This window comes from Typopeltis vanoorti, chromosome 6 (genome assembly GCF_054136105.1).
Source record: "Typopeltis vanoorti isolate ZY-2024b chromosome 6, IOZ_Tvanoo_1.0, whole genome shotgun sequence".
Classification (NCBI taxonomy): domain Eukaryota; kingdom Metazoa; phylum Arthropoda; class Arachnida; order Uropygi; family Thelyphonidae; genus Typopeltis; species Typopeltis vanoorti.
This window is the reverse complement of record NC_143554.1, coordinates 79,357,193-79,376,235: the sequence shown is the minus strand read 5'-3', so window position 1 is coordinate 79,376,235 and position 19,043 is coordinate 79,357,193. Positions and strand designations below refer to the sequence as shown.

At 34.3% G+C, this 19,043-nt stretch overlaps 1 protein-coding gene across 1 annotated transcript in view; it reads right to left on the bottom strand.

The window, feature by feature from the left end:
* Window positions 1-2,613: 2,613 nt before the first annotated feature.
* LOC150105606 (sodium-coupled monocarboxylate transporter 2-like) overlaps window positions 2,614-19,043 on the bottom strand; it is a 56,927-nt gene continuing 40,497 nt past the window's right edge. The window contains exons 3-8 of the mRNA XM_090393995.1: window positions 17,411-17,530; window positions 11,723-11,877; window positions 9,965-10,105; window positions 7,337-7,472; window positions 6,910-7,114; window positions 2,614-2,789 (exon numbers count right to left, since the gene is read on the bottom strand). Coding sequence (XP_090250121.1) covers window positions 2,614-2,789; window positions 6,910-7,114; window positions 7,337-7,472; window positions 9,965-10,105; window positions 11,723-11,877; window positions 17,411-17,530 — 933 coding nt within the window. The remainder of the gene's footprint in view (window positions 2,790-6,909; window positions 7,115-7,336; window positions 7,473-9,964; window positions 10,106-11,722; window positions 11,878-17,410; window positions 17,531-19,043) is intronic.

Genomic DNA, 19,043 nt, shown 5'->3' with positions numbered 1-19,043 from the left:
AACATTTAATTATAAAAGTAATGAGCTTTAAGATCTTAAAATTTTAGACAAATTAAAATTTTTTTTGATGAGTTATATATATCGAAAAAACAGTGTTTGACGGGGGTGTAGAAAATGTCTAAATGCTGACCCCAGATCTTGACTCTAAACTGAAAGTTCCCACAGGTAAAATTAGGAATGAAATCCCACACACTTATATTGGAAAATTCGTGCTGCCACCTATATCCAAATATTCTATAGTTCCACAATCGAGTCAAAGACTCCAACACTTGACCAAATATCCTCCCAGAATTCCAATCTCTAATCATTACCCATAATCCCACACTCGAACAAAAAACCTCTATCTCATGTCAATGACAAACACACCCACATCCCAGAATTCCATTCGAACCAAAACACGTAACGTAACGTCACTGACAGATGGTCACACACATGACACTGACGTTCCCATTTACCGTACCCCTATTTGGTTTAAAGTCTCAGACTAATCCCGGCACGAACTTGATCTGGTTCGTAGGGTCCGACCAAAAACGTCAAGGTTTCTGCGTCACGTCCCCCAACGTTTCCCTATCCCTATTTGGTTCATAGTGTCCGAACAGTGAGGTCATGAGTATGGAATGTTTGAAATTTCTCGGGGGACACAGCTGATAGTGAGGTCACCCTTTCCGGTGTCATTTCCCCCCATTTACCCTACCCCTATTTGGTCATTAGTGACTCCCCTACTAAAGGACTTAATGATTCCAAGATAGATCATGATTATGTAATTATTATAGTCGTCAAATTGCATATGCTGTTCATTTAGTAAACACATTTTTCTGGGATGGGATTGAAGAGAGAGAGAGAGAGGGTGATTAGAGCATTCTACTTTTTTTCATCAGTTGTGTGTACAACTGGTAAGCAACGAACTAGATCGAAGAACTGGTTGTGTTTGTTATAACATTCAGTATTTTTTTTTATAATCACATGCAACAAATAAGTGTCCTCTGTCTAATACAGTTTTCTTGTTTTTAAAAAAAAGTCATAGTTCTAATTTGCCATTAAGAACAACACTCGCTATCATCAGATTCGTGACATATACCCTCAGGGTGTGTATATATATCTTATAACAGTAATGCATGAAAACTTACGCATTACTAACTTCGTATCGATAATTTCCCTCCAGGGTAGCCTGTTATTTGTCAACATTCTAATATAATCAGAGCTTATATTTCTGTCTTCTAATTCACATACATCTTGGTCTTCCTCCGGATCTTTTTTTCCCTGTCATCCTGGTCAAAAACATTTGTTTAGCTACTCTTTCAGCTCCCATTCTGTTTAGGCTATACCATCTGAGATTAACTCTGTGAATACACTCCTGATTCTAAGAATGTCAAGTTCTTTTATAATCTCCTCATTTTTACTATGATATTGCCATTGATTCCATCTATTCACTCATAATCTTGCTCAGTACTCTCATATCTGTGGTCTCTAGTCTTTGGCCAAGTTTTATTTCTAAAGAAGCTCTCAGATCCGTAAATTAAAACTGATTTGAACACTGTCTTGTGTACAGCAAATTTAGGGTCTGGACTAATTTCTTTCTTATTCCATATACATTTGATCAGTTGACTTCCTACCATACCGGCTTTGCTAATTCTGCTGTCTGTTTCCATATTTAGTTTCCCATCTTTACCGAAAAATGTGCCTTAGTAGCTGTAGTGCTTTAAATGTTCTATAGGCTCTCCATCCAGGATGCATTACATATTTTCAACGTTCTGCCTATTTTCGTTGTATTTTTGTGTTTTCTGTGCTGTGTTTTATAGAAAATTATTTCATACCTTCAGAATTGTACTTGATATTTTTAGATATAAAGTAAAGATCTGTGACCAACATCTGCAATCCTGATAGCAGGATTAATACCGCTTTCGTGATAATGTGATTCCATATACATGATGAATAATAGCGCAGAAAATATACACCATTGCGGGACACAAAACTTAACTTCAAATCATCTTCCTATACTTCTTCTAACTGCTGATTTATAGCTTAAATACATACTGTTTTCATTCATATAATATTTCATTTACACCATATAACTGGAGCATTTTGAACTGCTTTCGTCCTTGGACTTCGCCTATGCCTCTTCCAGATCTACAAAACAATACAGAGCTTTGTTATTATTATTCTCATGACTTCTCAACTATTTTTCATGAGGTGAAAATCTCATCATGTTAACCTATGTAAGGCTTCTTCTGCTTCTTTACCTTCCTGAGTTCACCATGGAGTTCAGAATTGTGTATTCTTGTAGATTATCTCACTACATGCCTCTCTACCTTAAATCAAAATTTTCTTTAGGCTTTTGATCCCCTAAAAACAACACTTACTTCTAAAATTACATTTGTATGCTAGAAAAAATAAAATGTTTTACAACCATGATTTTATGTGATAATAAATCAGAAGATGCGAGAATTAGATATGAGAATAAGAATTAGAAGATCTGAGATCCTCAGTTCTTCTAATGCTTATTAAATACTTGTTTATTTAATATAAGTATAATAAATAATAAATAAATATAAACAACAAATGTTCATTATATTTTCTAAAGTAAACCTTCAATAAATTACTTTTTGTGTTACACTAATCAATTTTGATAAATACCTTTTCATTTGTTCTGTTAGTGAATATTCCAAGTACAAATATTCCTAATGTTGGGCCACCTATGATGCTAAAGGCAACCATAGTTGCCTGAAAAACACCATCATATAAGACAATCAAAAACGTCACAGCAACACATAACGTCCCATAGAATAAAGCTGGAGAGGAAAAAACAAAAGATAATAACACTACTGTATTTGTGAATTAATATATAATATTGCCTAAGTAAATTATATTGCTTGTCTGACTCACTGAAATAACAAATAATGTAATACATTTACTGGTATTAATAAGCATGTAAATTTAAAGACTAGGTATCGGTACCAACACAGCTTGTATTCTGGGCTAGCATTAATAGCGAAAAATCATGTTTCACGAAGATAAAAAGGGACCCACTGAACAGATTTGTAGAAACAAAGGATATCAGAATATTAGCAAAATTGTTATAAATTCTGACATTTACAATCATAAGAACGTCTTCTTCTTTTTCTTCAACCTCCTTTTGATTCTGTCCACTGCTGGACGAAAGTCTACCCCAATGATTTTCCAGACCACTCGGTTTTCTGCCTTTCCCATCCATCTCACTCCTGCAGTTTGTTACACTTCATCCCTCCATCTTCTTCTCGGTCTTCCTGTTTGTCGTGTTCCATCCAATGGTCTCCACTCTGTTGTTTTTATAGTCCATCTCCCGTCACTGCATCTTACAATATCGCCAACAAATCTCCACTTAGCCTGTTTAATATAGTTTCCAATATCGATGACACCTGTTTGAGATCTTATCCAGGTATTTGTCTTCCTATTTCTTAATGTTACTTTTAGCATATACTTCTCTCCATGAGATTTGTGTTGTTCTCAGCTTTTTGTTTAGGGCTTCTGTTAAAGTACATGTTTCTCCACCGTATGTTAGGACAGGAAGTATGCGCTGGTCGAAAGCTTTCCTTTTTAGACTCATAGGGATGTTGCTTCTGAATATGTCTCTCATTTTCCCATAAGCCATCCATCCAAGGTGAATTCTTCGTTCAATCTCTTTTCTTTGGCACTCCTCAACGGATAATAATTGGCCCAAATATACATATGAACTAACTTGTTCTGTTTCATGGTTTTCAACTTTGACAGTTCTATGTTTATGTATTTATTCATCATTATATCTGCTATTAGGACAATATCATCTGCAAATTTCAGATGATACAGCCTTTCTCCATTTATGTTTATTCCTTTTGTTTCCCAATCAAGGAGTCTAAAGACTTCCTCTAGTGCAGCTGTAAATAATTTGGGAGATATGGTGTCGCTTTGACGGATGCTTTCTTGTATTGGGAACTTTTCACTGTTTCTATATAATTTAATTACAGAAGTTGCATTATTGTAAATATCTTTTAGTGTTTCAATACATGGTTTCCTCGGTTCCCTGGGTTTCAAGAGCTTTTAGTGTTGCAGATGTTTTAACTGAATCAAATGCTTTTTCGTAGTCTCTATAGGCCAGACATAAGGGTTCATTGTATTCAATTGATTTTTCAATAAGCATTCATAATGTGTGAATATGGTCCAATGTATTGTAATTCTTTCGAAATCCAGCTTGTTCACAGGATTGCATTCCCTCTAGTTTAGATTTCATTCTATCATTTTATAATTTTTGTGAAGACTTTATATATGGTGGCGGAGTAGGCTTGTAGGTCGGTAGTTTTTAATTTCTTCCTTACTGCCCTTTTTAAAAATTAATATTAGAAGTGAACTGTTCCAATTTTTTTGGAAATTGTCTCTGTTTTAGGCATTTATTAAAGAGTTAAGTCAGCTGTTTGATGAGAGGGCTTCCTCCCAGTTTTAAGAAGTCTACCATAATTCCATCATCTCCTGGGGCCTTTCCATTCTTCATTTCCTGCAGTGCCATTTCCACTTCACCTTGTAAGATTTCAGGGGCATTGTGTTCTTCCTCACTCGAGTTATCTATAGATGATTCTTGGATGTCTCGGTCTTTGTCTTCATAGAGTTCAGTATAAACTTCCTGAATTCTTTTGATTATTGCATTTCTATTTTTTATGAGTTCACCATTTTTTTCCTCTTACAGCAGCTATTTCCTTTGTTCCAACTGATAATGTTCGTCTTAGGACGTTCATATTACTATTGTTTTCTATTGTTTTTTTTAAATTTTCCTAGTATTATATGATCTAATTTCATGTTTCCTTTTACGTGTAGTTTTACAAATTTCCGCATATTCTATTTTGCTGGTGTCATTCAAATCTCTTTTCATATCTCTTCTTTTCTACATTAGATTTAAGGTTTCCTGTCTTAGGTTTTTCTCTCTTTTCTGCCTTTTTTACATCTCCTATTTCTAGTGCACAATTCAAGATAGATTTTGTTAAGATTTCATTAGCATCATCGGTGGTTGTAACTGTGTTTAACTTTTTTAGTATATTTTGAGTGATTCTCTATAACAGCTTTTATTGTGGTAGAGGTTTTGTAGATTCACTAAATTGGACTTTTTTCTTATGAGCTTATTTCGTTCCCATTTTTTCTTGATCCATACTTTTGCCCTTACTAGTCTGTAGTCACTTCCTGTAATAAATCTATTAAGCACTTCGGGGTATTATTTATTATATATCTTCTGTTGGAGAGAATGAAGTCTATTTCATTGTAAGGTTTTCCATTTGGGCTTCTCCAAGTCCATTTTCGATTGATTTTCTTCTTTAAAAAGGTGTTCATAATAAAGAGGTTATTTTATTCTGCGCATTCAATAAGTCTTTCTCCTCTTTCATTCTTCTGTCCAAATCCAAATTTACCGATGGAGTTCCGATGGTCACCTCTGCTTCTAATCTTGGCATTAAAGTCACCCATTATAATTATTTAGAAATCTTTAGAATTATTAATGTGGATTCTAATGTTTCATTGAAATCTTCTATCTCTTCATCTGGATGGTCCGTAGTTGAGGGGTATATTTGTATAATTTTCAGTATGTATATTTTATTTATGAAGAGACTTAGTTCAGCTATTCTTGATGTTATTTTATTAATAAAGAGGACATTGTCCTTGATTGTTTTATTTATTAGGAATCCTACACCACCAGTTGAGTTTCTGTCACATTCACAGTGGTAGAATAGATGTCCATCTTTTAATCGCATGAGATTTTCTTCTTTCCTTCTTATCTTTGAAAGGCCTACAACGTCCCATTTTATATGGTCCAATTCCTTCTTCAGTTCTTTCAATCTATCATCATCCTAGAGATCTGCAATTATATGTTCCTACTAATATCCTTCTATCATTGTGCACTGTAGGTGGTCTCATTTGTAGACAGTGGAGACTGTAGCATATTTTTTGACCTAGACCCTCTGCCTAAGTCCAGGACGCGCCCCTTTTTTATGCTGGGTGACCTTTTTTATACTGGCGAGCCAGTATGTAATTTTCCTACTTTATTCATCAGTTGCATTGTTCTCAAGGGGAGGTATTTCTCCTTATAGCACCACGCTGGCCAGACGGGTTCGTGCCTTACAAGATTGCATAAGATGAAATGACAGAACGAAATAGGAAAGATTGACTCCTAGCCCTCGAATACTCTAATAGCATAGGGGTAAGGAGCAAGAAGAGAAGAATGAAGCACGGAAGGAAGGGACCAGTCTACAGATAATATAACAGATATATTAAATGAAGTAAGGTATGGTCCAGCATCAGGTACCTCGGGTTTACCATGCCCGTACTCACTAAAGTAAGCCCCTGTGGATAAGAACGTATCCGATGTTTATTGATAACATCGTTCATATACAACCTAATTAGCAATCCTCAATATACATATTTGGGTGATGAGCCAATAAATTGGAATCGGGAAGATAAACGTAAATGGTGTGTGGGTATGGAGCATTAGAAATGCTTTTTTTAAAACCTTTCATTGTAATGGTTTGAAAAGAACTGTGCATAATTCAAATTTCCATGAGTAATTAATGAACTGTTTTCAGAACAAACCGACACCGACCGACTTTCTTGAAATATTTTCATGAGAAATCAAGTTGTTATTGCTTCTTCAGAACACATATGCACATACAGTCTCTTGCTATAATCGAATTATGATTCCTTCTGACGCAATAGAAATAATATACTACACAATTTGTCCCTTCCAAAAAAGGTGGAACCATTAATGATTCCTTTAAAATTTTGTTTGTTTGTTTAACAAAATTGAAAAGAGAATTATAAGAAAACTTTATGTCTCCATAATATCTCCAAAATGTACAAAAATAGCAATAATCAATTATTGATTTATGTTATACAGTTGAATAAGTAGGTGCTGCTACTTACCAAGTAACTTTGCTATTAAATCAGCATGCCTTGAAACACTTGGAAAGGAAAAACAAGCAGGGGTAACGTCCATGATTGTTACTAGCGCTAAGGAATTTACGGAAGAAGAAACGGTACTTAGGGAGCAGCAAAATATCCCGGAAACACACAGCCCAACAAGACCAGGATACGCATGGAATCTTTCGATAACAAAGTAAGGAAAGAGCTGCAAAAAATTAAAATTTAATTTAAATAGCTGGCTATGAACCAAAATATAAAGATTCTCGCTTGTTTTCAAATAGAAAGGACAACCAATGCAGTCTGTGAATGAATATTTCACCTCTCCTCACCAATCCTTGTTCTAAATGTATTGTATTTTTCATTATCTGTTTGAATTCGAATATACAAACTTGTATTGGTAATCAAAATGGCCTTTAAAAGAGCTTACCTGGTCCGGTCTTCTTACAGGATCATCAACTGTTTGTAATGGGTCGCATCCGTAATAGTTTACATACAAGATTAAGCCAATGATGCCTGTTGATACATAAAAGCAAGATGCTATCACGTCTCCTAAAAGAACAGCCCTAAAAAGAGAATTTCGTGATCATCCTTACGACAGGTCTCAGTTTATTACTGGTGAAGAAGGCATTTTAAATAAATTCAATGCACAAGTTGTTATACATACTAATTGACTCATACAATATCGCAATCAAAACAGACGCACGTTAGCATTTCTTATGAATATTCATCTGAAATGAGTTATCTATAAAATCCAAGTACGTACCTTCATCTCCGTAAACTGCTACGGAAGAGAGGTTTTATTGCCACAAATTGAAGACAGAAATGATTTAACAACATTACCTTATCGCTTTGGTAGCACAATTAGTTAATTCGATAAATCTTGATCAGCCTACAAAGAGGATTCACGGCAACTCTAAATTAACAATAATTCAGCCAGCTCGACATTTTCATGAGGTTATAGAATGGTATTTTCTGTTGTTCTCATTGTATGCTTTGGACTATAGTTTCAATTTTGTTGTGCATATAAATTCCAATGTTGGCAATACTATCACTTAATACGCATGGTCACTGAAAAGTGTTTTATTCTCGTTTTGACGAATACATAGTGTCTTCTTTATACGACAACATGATTTCGAATCCTACTGCGGACATACATGTTTGTTTATATTCTTAGGCTGCACCTGATTTTCATTGCTCCTCGTGAGTTTAACACTCTGCTAACTGCAGATTGCTTAATAGTTCCATGTCAGGCCTCTGGATCAGGTTATCCAGATAATAGTGCCCCGTAATATACAGACACACAAGGTAATTGATCGGAATGCATTTAAAGCCTGTTATTGATTGCATTCATATGAATGTTAGATATTATTATTATTATTATTATTATTATTATTATTATTCGTGACACCTACAAGGAGTCCGAAGACTCATCGCGGGAGGACACCTACTGTACAACTCTTCCTCTCCAATACTACACAGAACCTCTACTACCAATCACCTACATCAACGCCATCTACTGCCCACAACCACCATCACCACAGCTAGTAGTTTTGTCTGTAAACTGCGTGTGTTCTTCAGGGCCGATTTGTCTGTATACGGGATGAAAAACCCGAGTTTCCGGGAGGAAAATCCCTGCTACCTCCGTATGAGATCGGCTAACTCACCTTCAATTGAAAACGTCAATATAAAGATTCCTCCCGTCATGACGAGAATCGAACTTAGGCCTTTTCCAATCGATATGATTTCTTTAATTCATGATGTATATTTTTGCCCATTAATTTCTTAAAAAATGCGTTACCAACGAAGAATATTAGATGTGATTAAAGTTTCCACGTTATCTGTATATTGATAAGCATTAAAGTCGGACAGTATTTACAGAAAGAAATATAGATTGAAATTTAATTGAATATATGGATGTGTTCATCAGCTCCCCGATTGTCATTCTAAAATGTTCTGTAAACCGACTGCGAAACATATACCTAAAACTTTTTCACGTGAGTAAAATATACCGTTGATATAATAACAGAGATAAAGTACACTTGTTTAGTAGATATACTGTATTTACTGGAATATAACTCGCCCTGGCGTATATCTCGCACCCTGATTTTAATTTCCAAAAAAATAAATTAAAATGTTTAGCATATACCTTGTATGTGAATGTTATTACGGAAATTTCAAGTATTTTGGTATTCGGTTGAAGAGAATCAGCATCTGAACTCAACAATCGTCAGCTTGCCTCTGTTGTTAAGTTGCGTGATCTTTTGTTAATGCCACACAAATCACATGTAAGACCAGTAGTAACGAGAGCGAATAGTGTATTCTTGGTAAGTAATACTCCTTTTCAGATTTTTTTTTTTTTAAATCATGGTGATCGTATGATTCCTAACTGATAAAAGCCAAACAATAATGAAACTCTGTTCTAATTTAATTACAGAAGCTTTGTCTCTAAAGATTCAAATATGTCACATAATGATGGTGAGCGGCAGATCGTGTAAATAACATTCATAATTAAACTTGAAATGCATTCATTTAATGAATAATGTGAACTGTTATAAATTACAACGAATACTGAGAATATTATGAACGTCACTTTAATTTTTTCCTGAAAAACTTTTCTTTCCAAAATTCTCGGAATATATCTCGCACCACGATTTTTTAACTTTAATTTTGGGGAAAGAGTGCGAGATATATTCGAGTAAATAGGGTAATCTAATCTAATTTGAAAGTCCAGTTGTCCATTTTGATTCAATTGGCATTCAACCAGTCCATTTTGTTTATTAAAAAACCGATTCGAAATATTTAAAATTGCAGTTTAATGTTTGCACAAAAATGTTCGGTAATGGAAATAAATAAAATCATTGGTAGATTAATATATATATATATATATATATATATATATATATATATTTCTTATTTCTTATTACAATATACATAAAATTATCCTTTGGGTATTCTTAGTCTCTCTCTTTCTCTCTCTCTCTCTCTCTCTCTCTCACACACACACACACACACACACACCAGTATATATTTTATAAATTATAATTTGCTTACTTACCATTTTGCATGCCAATATGACTTTGCTATCAAAATACGTTGAACTAACAATTGATTTGTTGAAGATATTGATGCACCAAAAAGTATTCCACTTAACAATGCATTCCAAATAGTGTATCGAGTAGTGAAATCGAACTGATATCTGAAATAAAAATAACAATGCTAATTTTTCCTGCTTGATGCTAAAACAAATCAGTGACTAGTATCATTGTAAATTTTAATAACTATTTTAATATTTTTTTAGCATGATTTTCTTTTCTTCAAGCATAATATTTAAACTACGTAGAAAGCCATTTCTTTAAATATTGCTTAGATATATTCCCATAAGATGTTGTAAAATTGCATGTTGGCTTGTTTCAGCAAAAATATATCAACAACTGAAATAGTATGTAGGCTTTAAATATATAAATGGGGAAATGCCGGCTTGTATATTTGAATCTTATATTTGAAGTCCGGCAATCATATACGGATATACCCAGGTTTTGTTTTACGTATATCAAGTTAGAAAATAACTTGATATGCGTATTTGAACATGTACTTATGGTACAAAATGTTGTTGTTTTTTTGTATATCAATACATTTATTTTTAGTTTCATTTCTAGTACTGAGTGGGACCACCTTTCGTATAAATCACAGCAATTACTCTTCGGGAAATGCTTGCAAACGTTGATACGTCACAAAAGCAATATTTTTGGTTCTTCCTGCAAAGCTACTCCCATTGCATGTACCGATGACGGCCGCGGTTGTCCGAAAATAATTCACAGTTCTAATTCGTCCCAAAGATGTTTGATTGTGGACTCTTTAGTGAGCAGTCCGAAACGTCAACGTTGTTTAGTGGAAATCATTCGGACACGGATTCGGCACTTTGGCATGGAGCATTGTCGTGCTGAAACATGCAAGGATCACTGCCGAAGTACTTCCACAGAGTCAGAAGTTGTCCATGATATTTATGCAGCCATGAGATGGTGGATGTGCCCATTCTTTATGGGCACATGCACCAATGGAAGACGTCCCATCCAAGAAACACTAGCATACTATTACCCAGCCTTCACCAATCTTGACAGCTGCCTTAACCGTTCGGTTGGGAATCTTCAAATCCAAACATAACCATGAGTGAAACATTGGAAGCGGGATTCGTCACTCCATAGAACCTTTTCCAATCAGCTACGATCCAGGAACAGTCTGAAAGACATCCGGTCCAAACGTCGTTTGGCGTCGATGGAAGGTGATGTGTAGCTTTATCGTAGCTCTGTCACGGCAACATAAGGCTTGCGACTCTCTGCGGACAGTTCTAGAGCTGACACTCCCTGCAGCAATTTCCAGGTTGAGTGTGAGGTACGCCGCTGATGACTTGCGGAATGCTCAAACATTCCGACAAAGAGCTCGTCGAACTCGCTGAATGAGTGTTGGTGGCCTTCTGCTGTGGTAGCGCCATCATTATTCTATGAAGAGAATATTCTGGGAACAAACATTTACATTTTACTAATTTATTTAAGCATGTTCCTTAAAACTATTCTGCAGAAGTAATGTCTGCAGATATATTATTAAACATTCGTGCAAAATAAATAAATTTGTCAATGTTTGACGAAAAACTTCGATATAAGGAAGCTTTGATAATCGGACTATTTTTTCTGCTTGGAGATACGGAATTGCAAGAATCTATTTTACGGAAACTATAGTATATGCGGAACGATGAACCACATTTTAGTTAATCACCAATGTTTCAGAAATACTTACTCTGAATAAATATCATACTCACCCTGGAATACGAATTCGATCTCCTTTATAAGAAATGTCAAATACATTTGCGAAACCTCCGTTATCAGCAGCTCCTTTAAATATGATAAGCAATGCAGTAGCACACATGATAATCGATTGAAATACGTCCGTCCAGACAACTGCCTTCATTCCTCCCTGAAGAGCATAAAAATAATATCAGCCAAACAGATATATATCTGCATTATAATTTCTAAAACAAAAGCAGTAGTACACTAATAAAATCACTAATATTATACGCAATGGACAAAAGATTAGAGATATCTATTTAATAGCGAGTAAGTCTTACTCTTTCAGCAGAAATGACAGCTTTCTTTCCTAGTTTTTTGTTCTTTCCTAGTCACTGACTCCACGAGACGCTAGCTGGTTGCTGGACATAATTCCAGCCATGCCTATTGCAGCATTGTTTACAAATGCTCCTTAGACGTCGGTCCTGCATACATTGATCTGATGTCACGCTCAACACCATCTCGGAGATATTCGATCGGATTTAAATCCCGTGACCTTGGAGGGGGGGGGCACGGATAATCCCCCAGATAAATATTCCTCGAACCATGCGTGAGTGATTGCAGCTATGTGAGGTGGCCCATTATTTTGCTGAAGCAGACCTTCCGTTGCAAGATGCGCGAAGGCCATTAAAGGTGATCAGACATCATATTCTGGAAGCAGATTTTAAGACCTTTCTTGATACATTCTGGAATGGGGTTTTGATTTACTCAAGACAAAAGATAGGGTACACTTGGTGTTATAAGAGCGTGTTTTGGGAGTAATTAAACAGTAATGGCTAGAATAGACATAACAAATCAATTTTCGCGTTCGTATAACTAAACAGATGTGGTTCAGTATGTCCTCCTTTCAGATGTTCTAAGAACTGCATTCTATCAATGACGTTTTCTACAGTGGAAGGCAACAGATCTGCCTCACTTGTTTAAATTCAGTAAATCACGTGGTGGATGAAGGCTTTGTTCCTGATTTAGCATCCTTAAAAGAGAGAATAACGCCTTCATACACCACGTGAATCAGATGGGCCCCCACACCCAATAGTCACAAGGGTTGAGATCAGACGAACGAGGTGGTCATGCTGTGTGAAATTCACGACTAATCGGTCTATGTTCAGTGAACTGTTTTGGTAACATTCACCGTACCGGCAGTTCATTGTGAGGTAGTATTCATCCTGCTGAATATGGCAAAGTAATGGTATCTATGAGTATATTGCTCTCAGGGGACCCTGTAACCCCTAGAGAGCGCGTCCCCTGGGTGGCGGATAGGGGAGCCCACCATGTGTATGTGTGTGTGTGTGTACATGTGCGTGCGTGTGTGTTTATATATATATATGGTGGGGTGGTCCGAATATACTGAATAAGGACTCGTGGACCAACAGGGCCATAAGGGGCAATCATCTTGATTGTAAGGGAAGCGACACTCCCATGGACCACTAGCTGGATCTATCCTCTCCTTCTTCTACTTTGAGGAAGACCCACTTACTTTAATCTTTCCTATAAGGCCTTATCAGCCAACTCTTCTTACTTTATGACCCTTGTGCTATTAGAGTACTCGAGGGCCATGAGGTCTTTTCATTTCTGGCCTTACAACTATGTCCTCTCTATAAACCTTACGATATTTCTTCTATAATCTACCCTTTCCCTTCAATATACCCTATTCCTCCTATGGGTTTAAATTCGGAAGAAGGCGAGTTCAGAAGCCTTAAGGTAGCAGCCCTACCACTGAACTATTCCATCGTCAGGATAGTCCCCTGACATGGAGAACATAACCATACTTGTAAGCTGACAGAAAAAGATAATCGGATTGAATCTATGGGAAACGACCCTGGAATGGAAAAGGGAAAACGAAAATGGAAACGACAAAATATAATACACATAGCAAACTGGAATGTAAGAGGAATAGCATATAAAGAAATAGAATTAGACCAGTTATTAAATGAAAGAAATTTTAAAATAGCAGTAATCACTGAAACAAAAAAGAAATTAAAAGGAACTATGAGAACTGAAAATTTTAATGTGATATACAGTGGAGTCGACAGAGACCAAAGAGCACAAGCAGGAGTCATGATTTGGATTCATAACTCCCTTTCAAAACAGTTAAAACATTATAAATTATGGAATGAAAGAATAATAGAAGCTAGAATAAAAATAGATAGAGGCTATTTAACAATAATTGGTTTATATGCCCCAGAAGAAGGAAGAGAACAGGATAATATTGATTTTTATAATCAGCTACAAAACATATATAATAAAATAAATAAAAATGATTACATAATTTTAGCAGGAGACTTAAATGCAAGAATTGGAAACACGAAAATTAATAATAATATGTATAGGAATACATGGAGAACACACTCTAAACAGAAATGGTAAAAAATTGATTGACTTTGTAGTTTATAATAACCTAAAAATAATGAATTCCTTCTATAAACATAAAGACATACATAAATATACTTGGGCAGCAAGAGGATGGAAATCAATATTAGATTACTTCATATTAAATGAAAAGACATCAAAATTTTCACTAGATGTTAGAGTTCACAGAGGATATGAAATAAGCAGTGACCACTTCCTTGTTAAAATAAAATTAAGATTACCACCTAAATGGCTACAAGTAACAAGAACAGAAAGAAAAATTGAAACATTTCTTTGTAAAACTAGACTATTGAATGACACAAATGTACAATGGCTATATGAACAAAGAATTAACCAGTATCTAGATAAAATAAAACAAAATGATGAAATAGAAATAGAATGGCTTAATATAAAAACGATACTAAATGCAGCAGCAAATGAAAGCTTAGGAAAGACCAAAAAATTCAATAAAAGAAAAAAACTGAAGATCTGGGATGATACAATCAAAGAAATAATCAAAACGAAAAAAGAAGCCTATCACAAATGGTTAAGCAGTAAAAGATTAGAAGATGAAATAGAATATAAAAGAATAAGAGCCATAGCTAAAAGAGAAGTCAGAAAAAGACAGAGAATCATCGAATAAATTTGTTTCTAATTTAGAACATGATTTATATAAAATAAGACCCAATGTATATAAGATTTTGAAACACCTAAATGCAGATACCAAAGAAAAAATAAAATTAAACGCTGAATTGAAATTAGAAGAATTTCTAAATTACTACACAGAACTGTGGACAGACAAATATTTTAAAAAAGACAACTGGCAAACAATTAACGAAAATGAAAAGGAAATAACTGAAGAAGAATTAGAAATCAGCCTGAAAGAAACAAGAAACGGAAAATCACCTGGAGAAGATAAGCTAGGTTCAGAACTATATAAATACGCAGGAACAAGATTCAAAGGAAGACTCTTATTATTTTTAAATAAAATTTACTCGACTTGTATCCCCCCAATAGAATGGAAAAAAGCAATTGTGATTCCCATCTTTAAGAAAGGTAATAGAGATGACCCTAAAAACAATAGAGGTATCAGTATACTAAATTCATGTTACAAAATATACAGCAGAATCTTAAATAACAAACTAATGAAATATTCCGAAAACTTTATTCTAGAAGTACAGAATGGATTTAGAAAAGGACGATCATGTATAGACCCGGCCTTCTGCCTAAACTTAATAATAGAGAAAAGAAGAGAATACAATTTAGAAACACATATTGCATTTATTGACTTTGAAAAAGCATTTGACAAAGTTAAAAGAAACATATTATTTAACATATTAAAAGAAAGACAAATACCAAATAATATCCTAAAAGCTGTCACAAGTATATATGAAAATAATCAAATACAAATAAGATTAAATCATGAGCTATCATATACAAGAGAGATAAATCAAGGGGTCCGACAGGGATGTCCCCTCTCAGCAACTCTTTTTAATATCTACTTAAATGAAATAATAATAAAATGGAGTAAAAATTTACATCAAGGAATTAAACTTTCACCAACAGTTAACTTAAACACTCTCCTCTTTGCAGACGACCAAATAATAATTACAAATTCTGAAGATAACTTACAGAAAGCTAATTTAAATCTAAATGAGATATCCAAAGATTATAGTATGATAATATCAACGGAAAATCAAAAACTATGGCCTTTAAAGGACAAGATCCAGCAAGAATTAAAATAGTATTAGATAACAAGATCTTAGAACAGGTGAATTCATTTAACTACCTAGGATGTATGATCACTTATGAAAATGAAAAAGATATAAACATAAAAATTGCAAAATATTTAAAAATAACAGGAGTAATTAACTCTATATTTAAACCAAACATAGTTCAAAACAAACCAGGCTAAAAGTATACAATACATTAGCCCTACCGGGCTTAATGCATGAAAGCGAAATCTGGACAATAAAACAAAAAGACAAACAAAGATTAACAACAGCAGAAATGAAGTTTATGAGAAACACTGCAAAGTATACCCTATTTGATCACAAAAGAAACGAAGATATTATGAAAGAATTAAACCAAGAACCAGGTTTAATTCTTTCATAATATCTTCATTTCTTTTGTGATCAAATAGGGTATACTTTGCAGTTTTTCTCATAAACTTCATTTCTGTTATTGTCATTGAAAAAATAAAAAATATAAACATAGATGGATGGAACATGTTAAAAGAATGAAAACAGAAAGATTACCAAAACAAGCCTTAAAGTACAAGCCATTAGGAAAAAGAAAACCAGGACGTCCTCTTAAACGATTCAACGATGATTTCTAAGGCCGGAACAGGCCATACTAGGCCTAAATCCTTGATACGTATGATGATGATGATGAGTATATTGCTGCAGTTGCAGAACAATAAATTCGCCCAACAACTCTCAATACCAACTACAGAGATCATAGAAGTTGCTGGTCCTGTAGGACGAAGTTCATCGAACCAGTACGAACCGTACAGGGATCTGATGGAACACATGAGGTTATTCGCAGTCCAAATGTATGAATTAACACTACACTTCAGATAAAAATGTGCTTCCCAATACATGATCTACAACGGCAATGCATCATCCACTTCCATACGAGATAAGAACGTTTGGGCAAACTGCAGTCGAGTTCCCACACCATCATGAAGCAACGTTTGAGATGGGAAATCATGTAGGGTGAAATCCCAAGTATTTAGCGCAGGACTGAGTATGGCATATACAGTTGTCACTTTGATATTACCTGAGCATTGCTGGATCCTTGTGCGTTATTCATTCCATGTTCCACGAGAGCATTTGCGACTTCGTCAGCTTGTTGAGGAATAATCCATTTTCGCCCTCGTCCTGGATTCACTGCTTCACGCTATTTTTAAATCGTAAAATCATTTTTCTAAGATTTGTTATTGTCATTGTATCTCTTCTCCTATCGTTCAAACGCCGTAATTCTCGCGAATCCATTCGGCATTAGGGTTACCGCGTTGTTGATAGGAAAGTGAGATCCATAGCACTTCAGTCTTATAAGAATAACGCGAATCCGTTCGGTCTTCCTTATGTCCATCAACATTTTTGGAGAAACAGTGAGATTATGTAAATATCACGCGATTCAAGCTTCAAGTGTCCCTTGGTGACAGAATTGTGCACTATTTTTATCTTCTGTAAATAAAATCCCCATATATATATATATATATATATATAATTTCTATAGCATCCAAAATTTCAGATTTTAGCAGGAAAAAAAAATATTATAATCACTTTGAAGTGATACAAAACACTTACAACTGCGCAATAAATTGTACACACGAATCCAACTATCACTATTGATACCCAGCTTGGTATTCCTGTTGAGCCGCTAAGAGCTACTGCTGGAGCATAGAGAGTTGCAGCTGTAAACAATATCTGCAAAATCATATGGAAATAAATTACTGTCCTTGCATTTAGATAGCATAGGTTTAGTAAAATTAACGAGTTATGAAAAATAACTAAATTTTAGTGCACAATTTTCTAGTTCTCAAAATTTAAAGAATTTTACGAAAGCTATGTCCCCCCACACAGATTAATTTAATTATTTCTTATATATTTCAAGGTCCTGAACATGAATGATAATGAAAATGCAAAATTGACTACGTTTTATGAAAGATCCGCAATAGTTTCTTATATAATAGATTAAAGCGTGATTATGACATATAACGGTAAATGTAAACTCCTTCTTGTTCATCAGGCCATCTACATTGTAGAAGAAAACAAGATCATCTTTCTTTCGGAAGTAATACACAAACTGCTCATGACGACTTCGAAACGAAGTCACTCGGAAAATTTCCTTGAGAAGATTCCATTGTAGAATTCTTGATCTCAGTAACTCCGCTTTTATTTCCACTTTAGGTAGCAAAAAAAAAGACATTTTGTTCAAAATTCTACGTTTTTCCTGTTCTATGGTTCATGTATAATAAACTGTCAATACGTTAGCGACAATAAAATACTTAATGATTCATTGGATTGTCACGATGAAAATATTGAAACCCTCCACTGAGTAGTGTGGAACGTAATAAAACGTTCAGAGGACAAACGCATACTATGCTCATCAGAAAACGTTGCTCAGCATTTCTTGTGTGAAAAATGTTACTGCAGAAAAAATAGTATCGGGAATTTTATTAAATTAAGCTAATAGAATATTTAATATTTATACTTGAAATAATTATATGTAATATAAATAAATAAATATTCTTGTATTACAATGCTCGCTGAAGCCACAAGTGTGACATCAAAGTTTTGTCTACACTCACTTATGAATTTCATATAATAAAATCTTAACGAAAATTGCTATTCTCAAGCAATTGAAAATTCTACGTACCGTTTGCAAAATAAATGCAGAACATGACAAAATTTTAATGCTTCTTCCGAATCGCTTATCTAAGTACTGAAAAAAAAACAAAATTCTGTTAGTAAATATTCCAACCTTAAAAAAATTAATTTACAATATCAAGAAGGTATGTAATTAAAGTAAAATAAATTTTTAAAAAATGTTTGCTTTGAAATCTTAAAGAGAGGGAAAAATTTAAGAAATATTACAGACGCAGTTATCCAGTAGGTTAAATGTTAATTGCAGCTCTGTAGCAATCATTCATTCAAAGCTTCAAAAATACTGAAATATAAATTATAATCAGAATATATTTACATTTAGAAACTACGATTACATTCAGGAATGATATGTTTTCTGGTGTAAAATTTATTTAAATCGTAAATTCACTCAACGAAACCTATTGCGTTAAACCAAATCCGTAGAAAATATGTTTGCTTTCTGGGAAACGTATTTTAATACATTTTCAAATACAGAGGATTGACAAAAATAATGGAAACACTACGATATTTAGGAATATAAATAGTCTCTGTTGACTACATTGAGAGAAAAAAA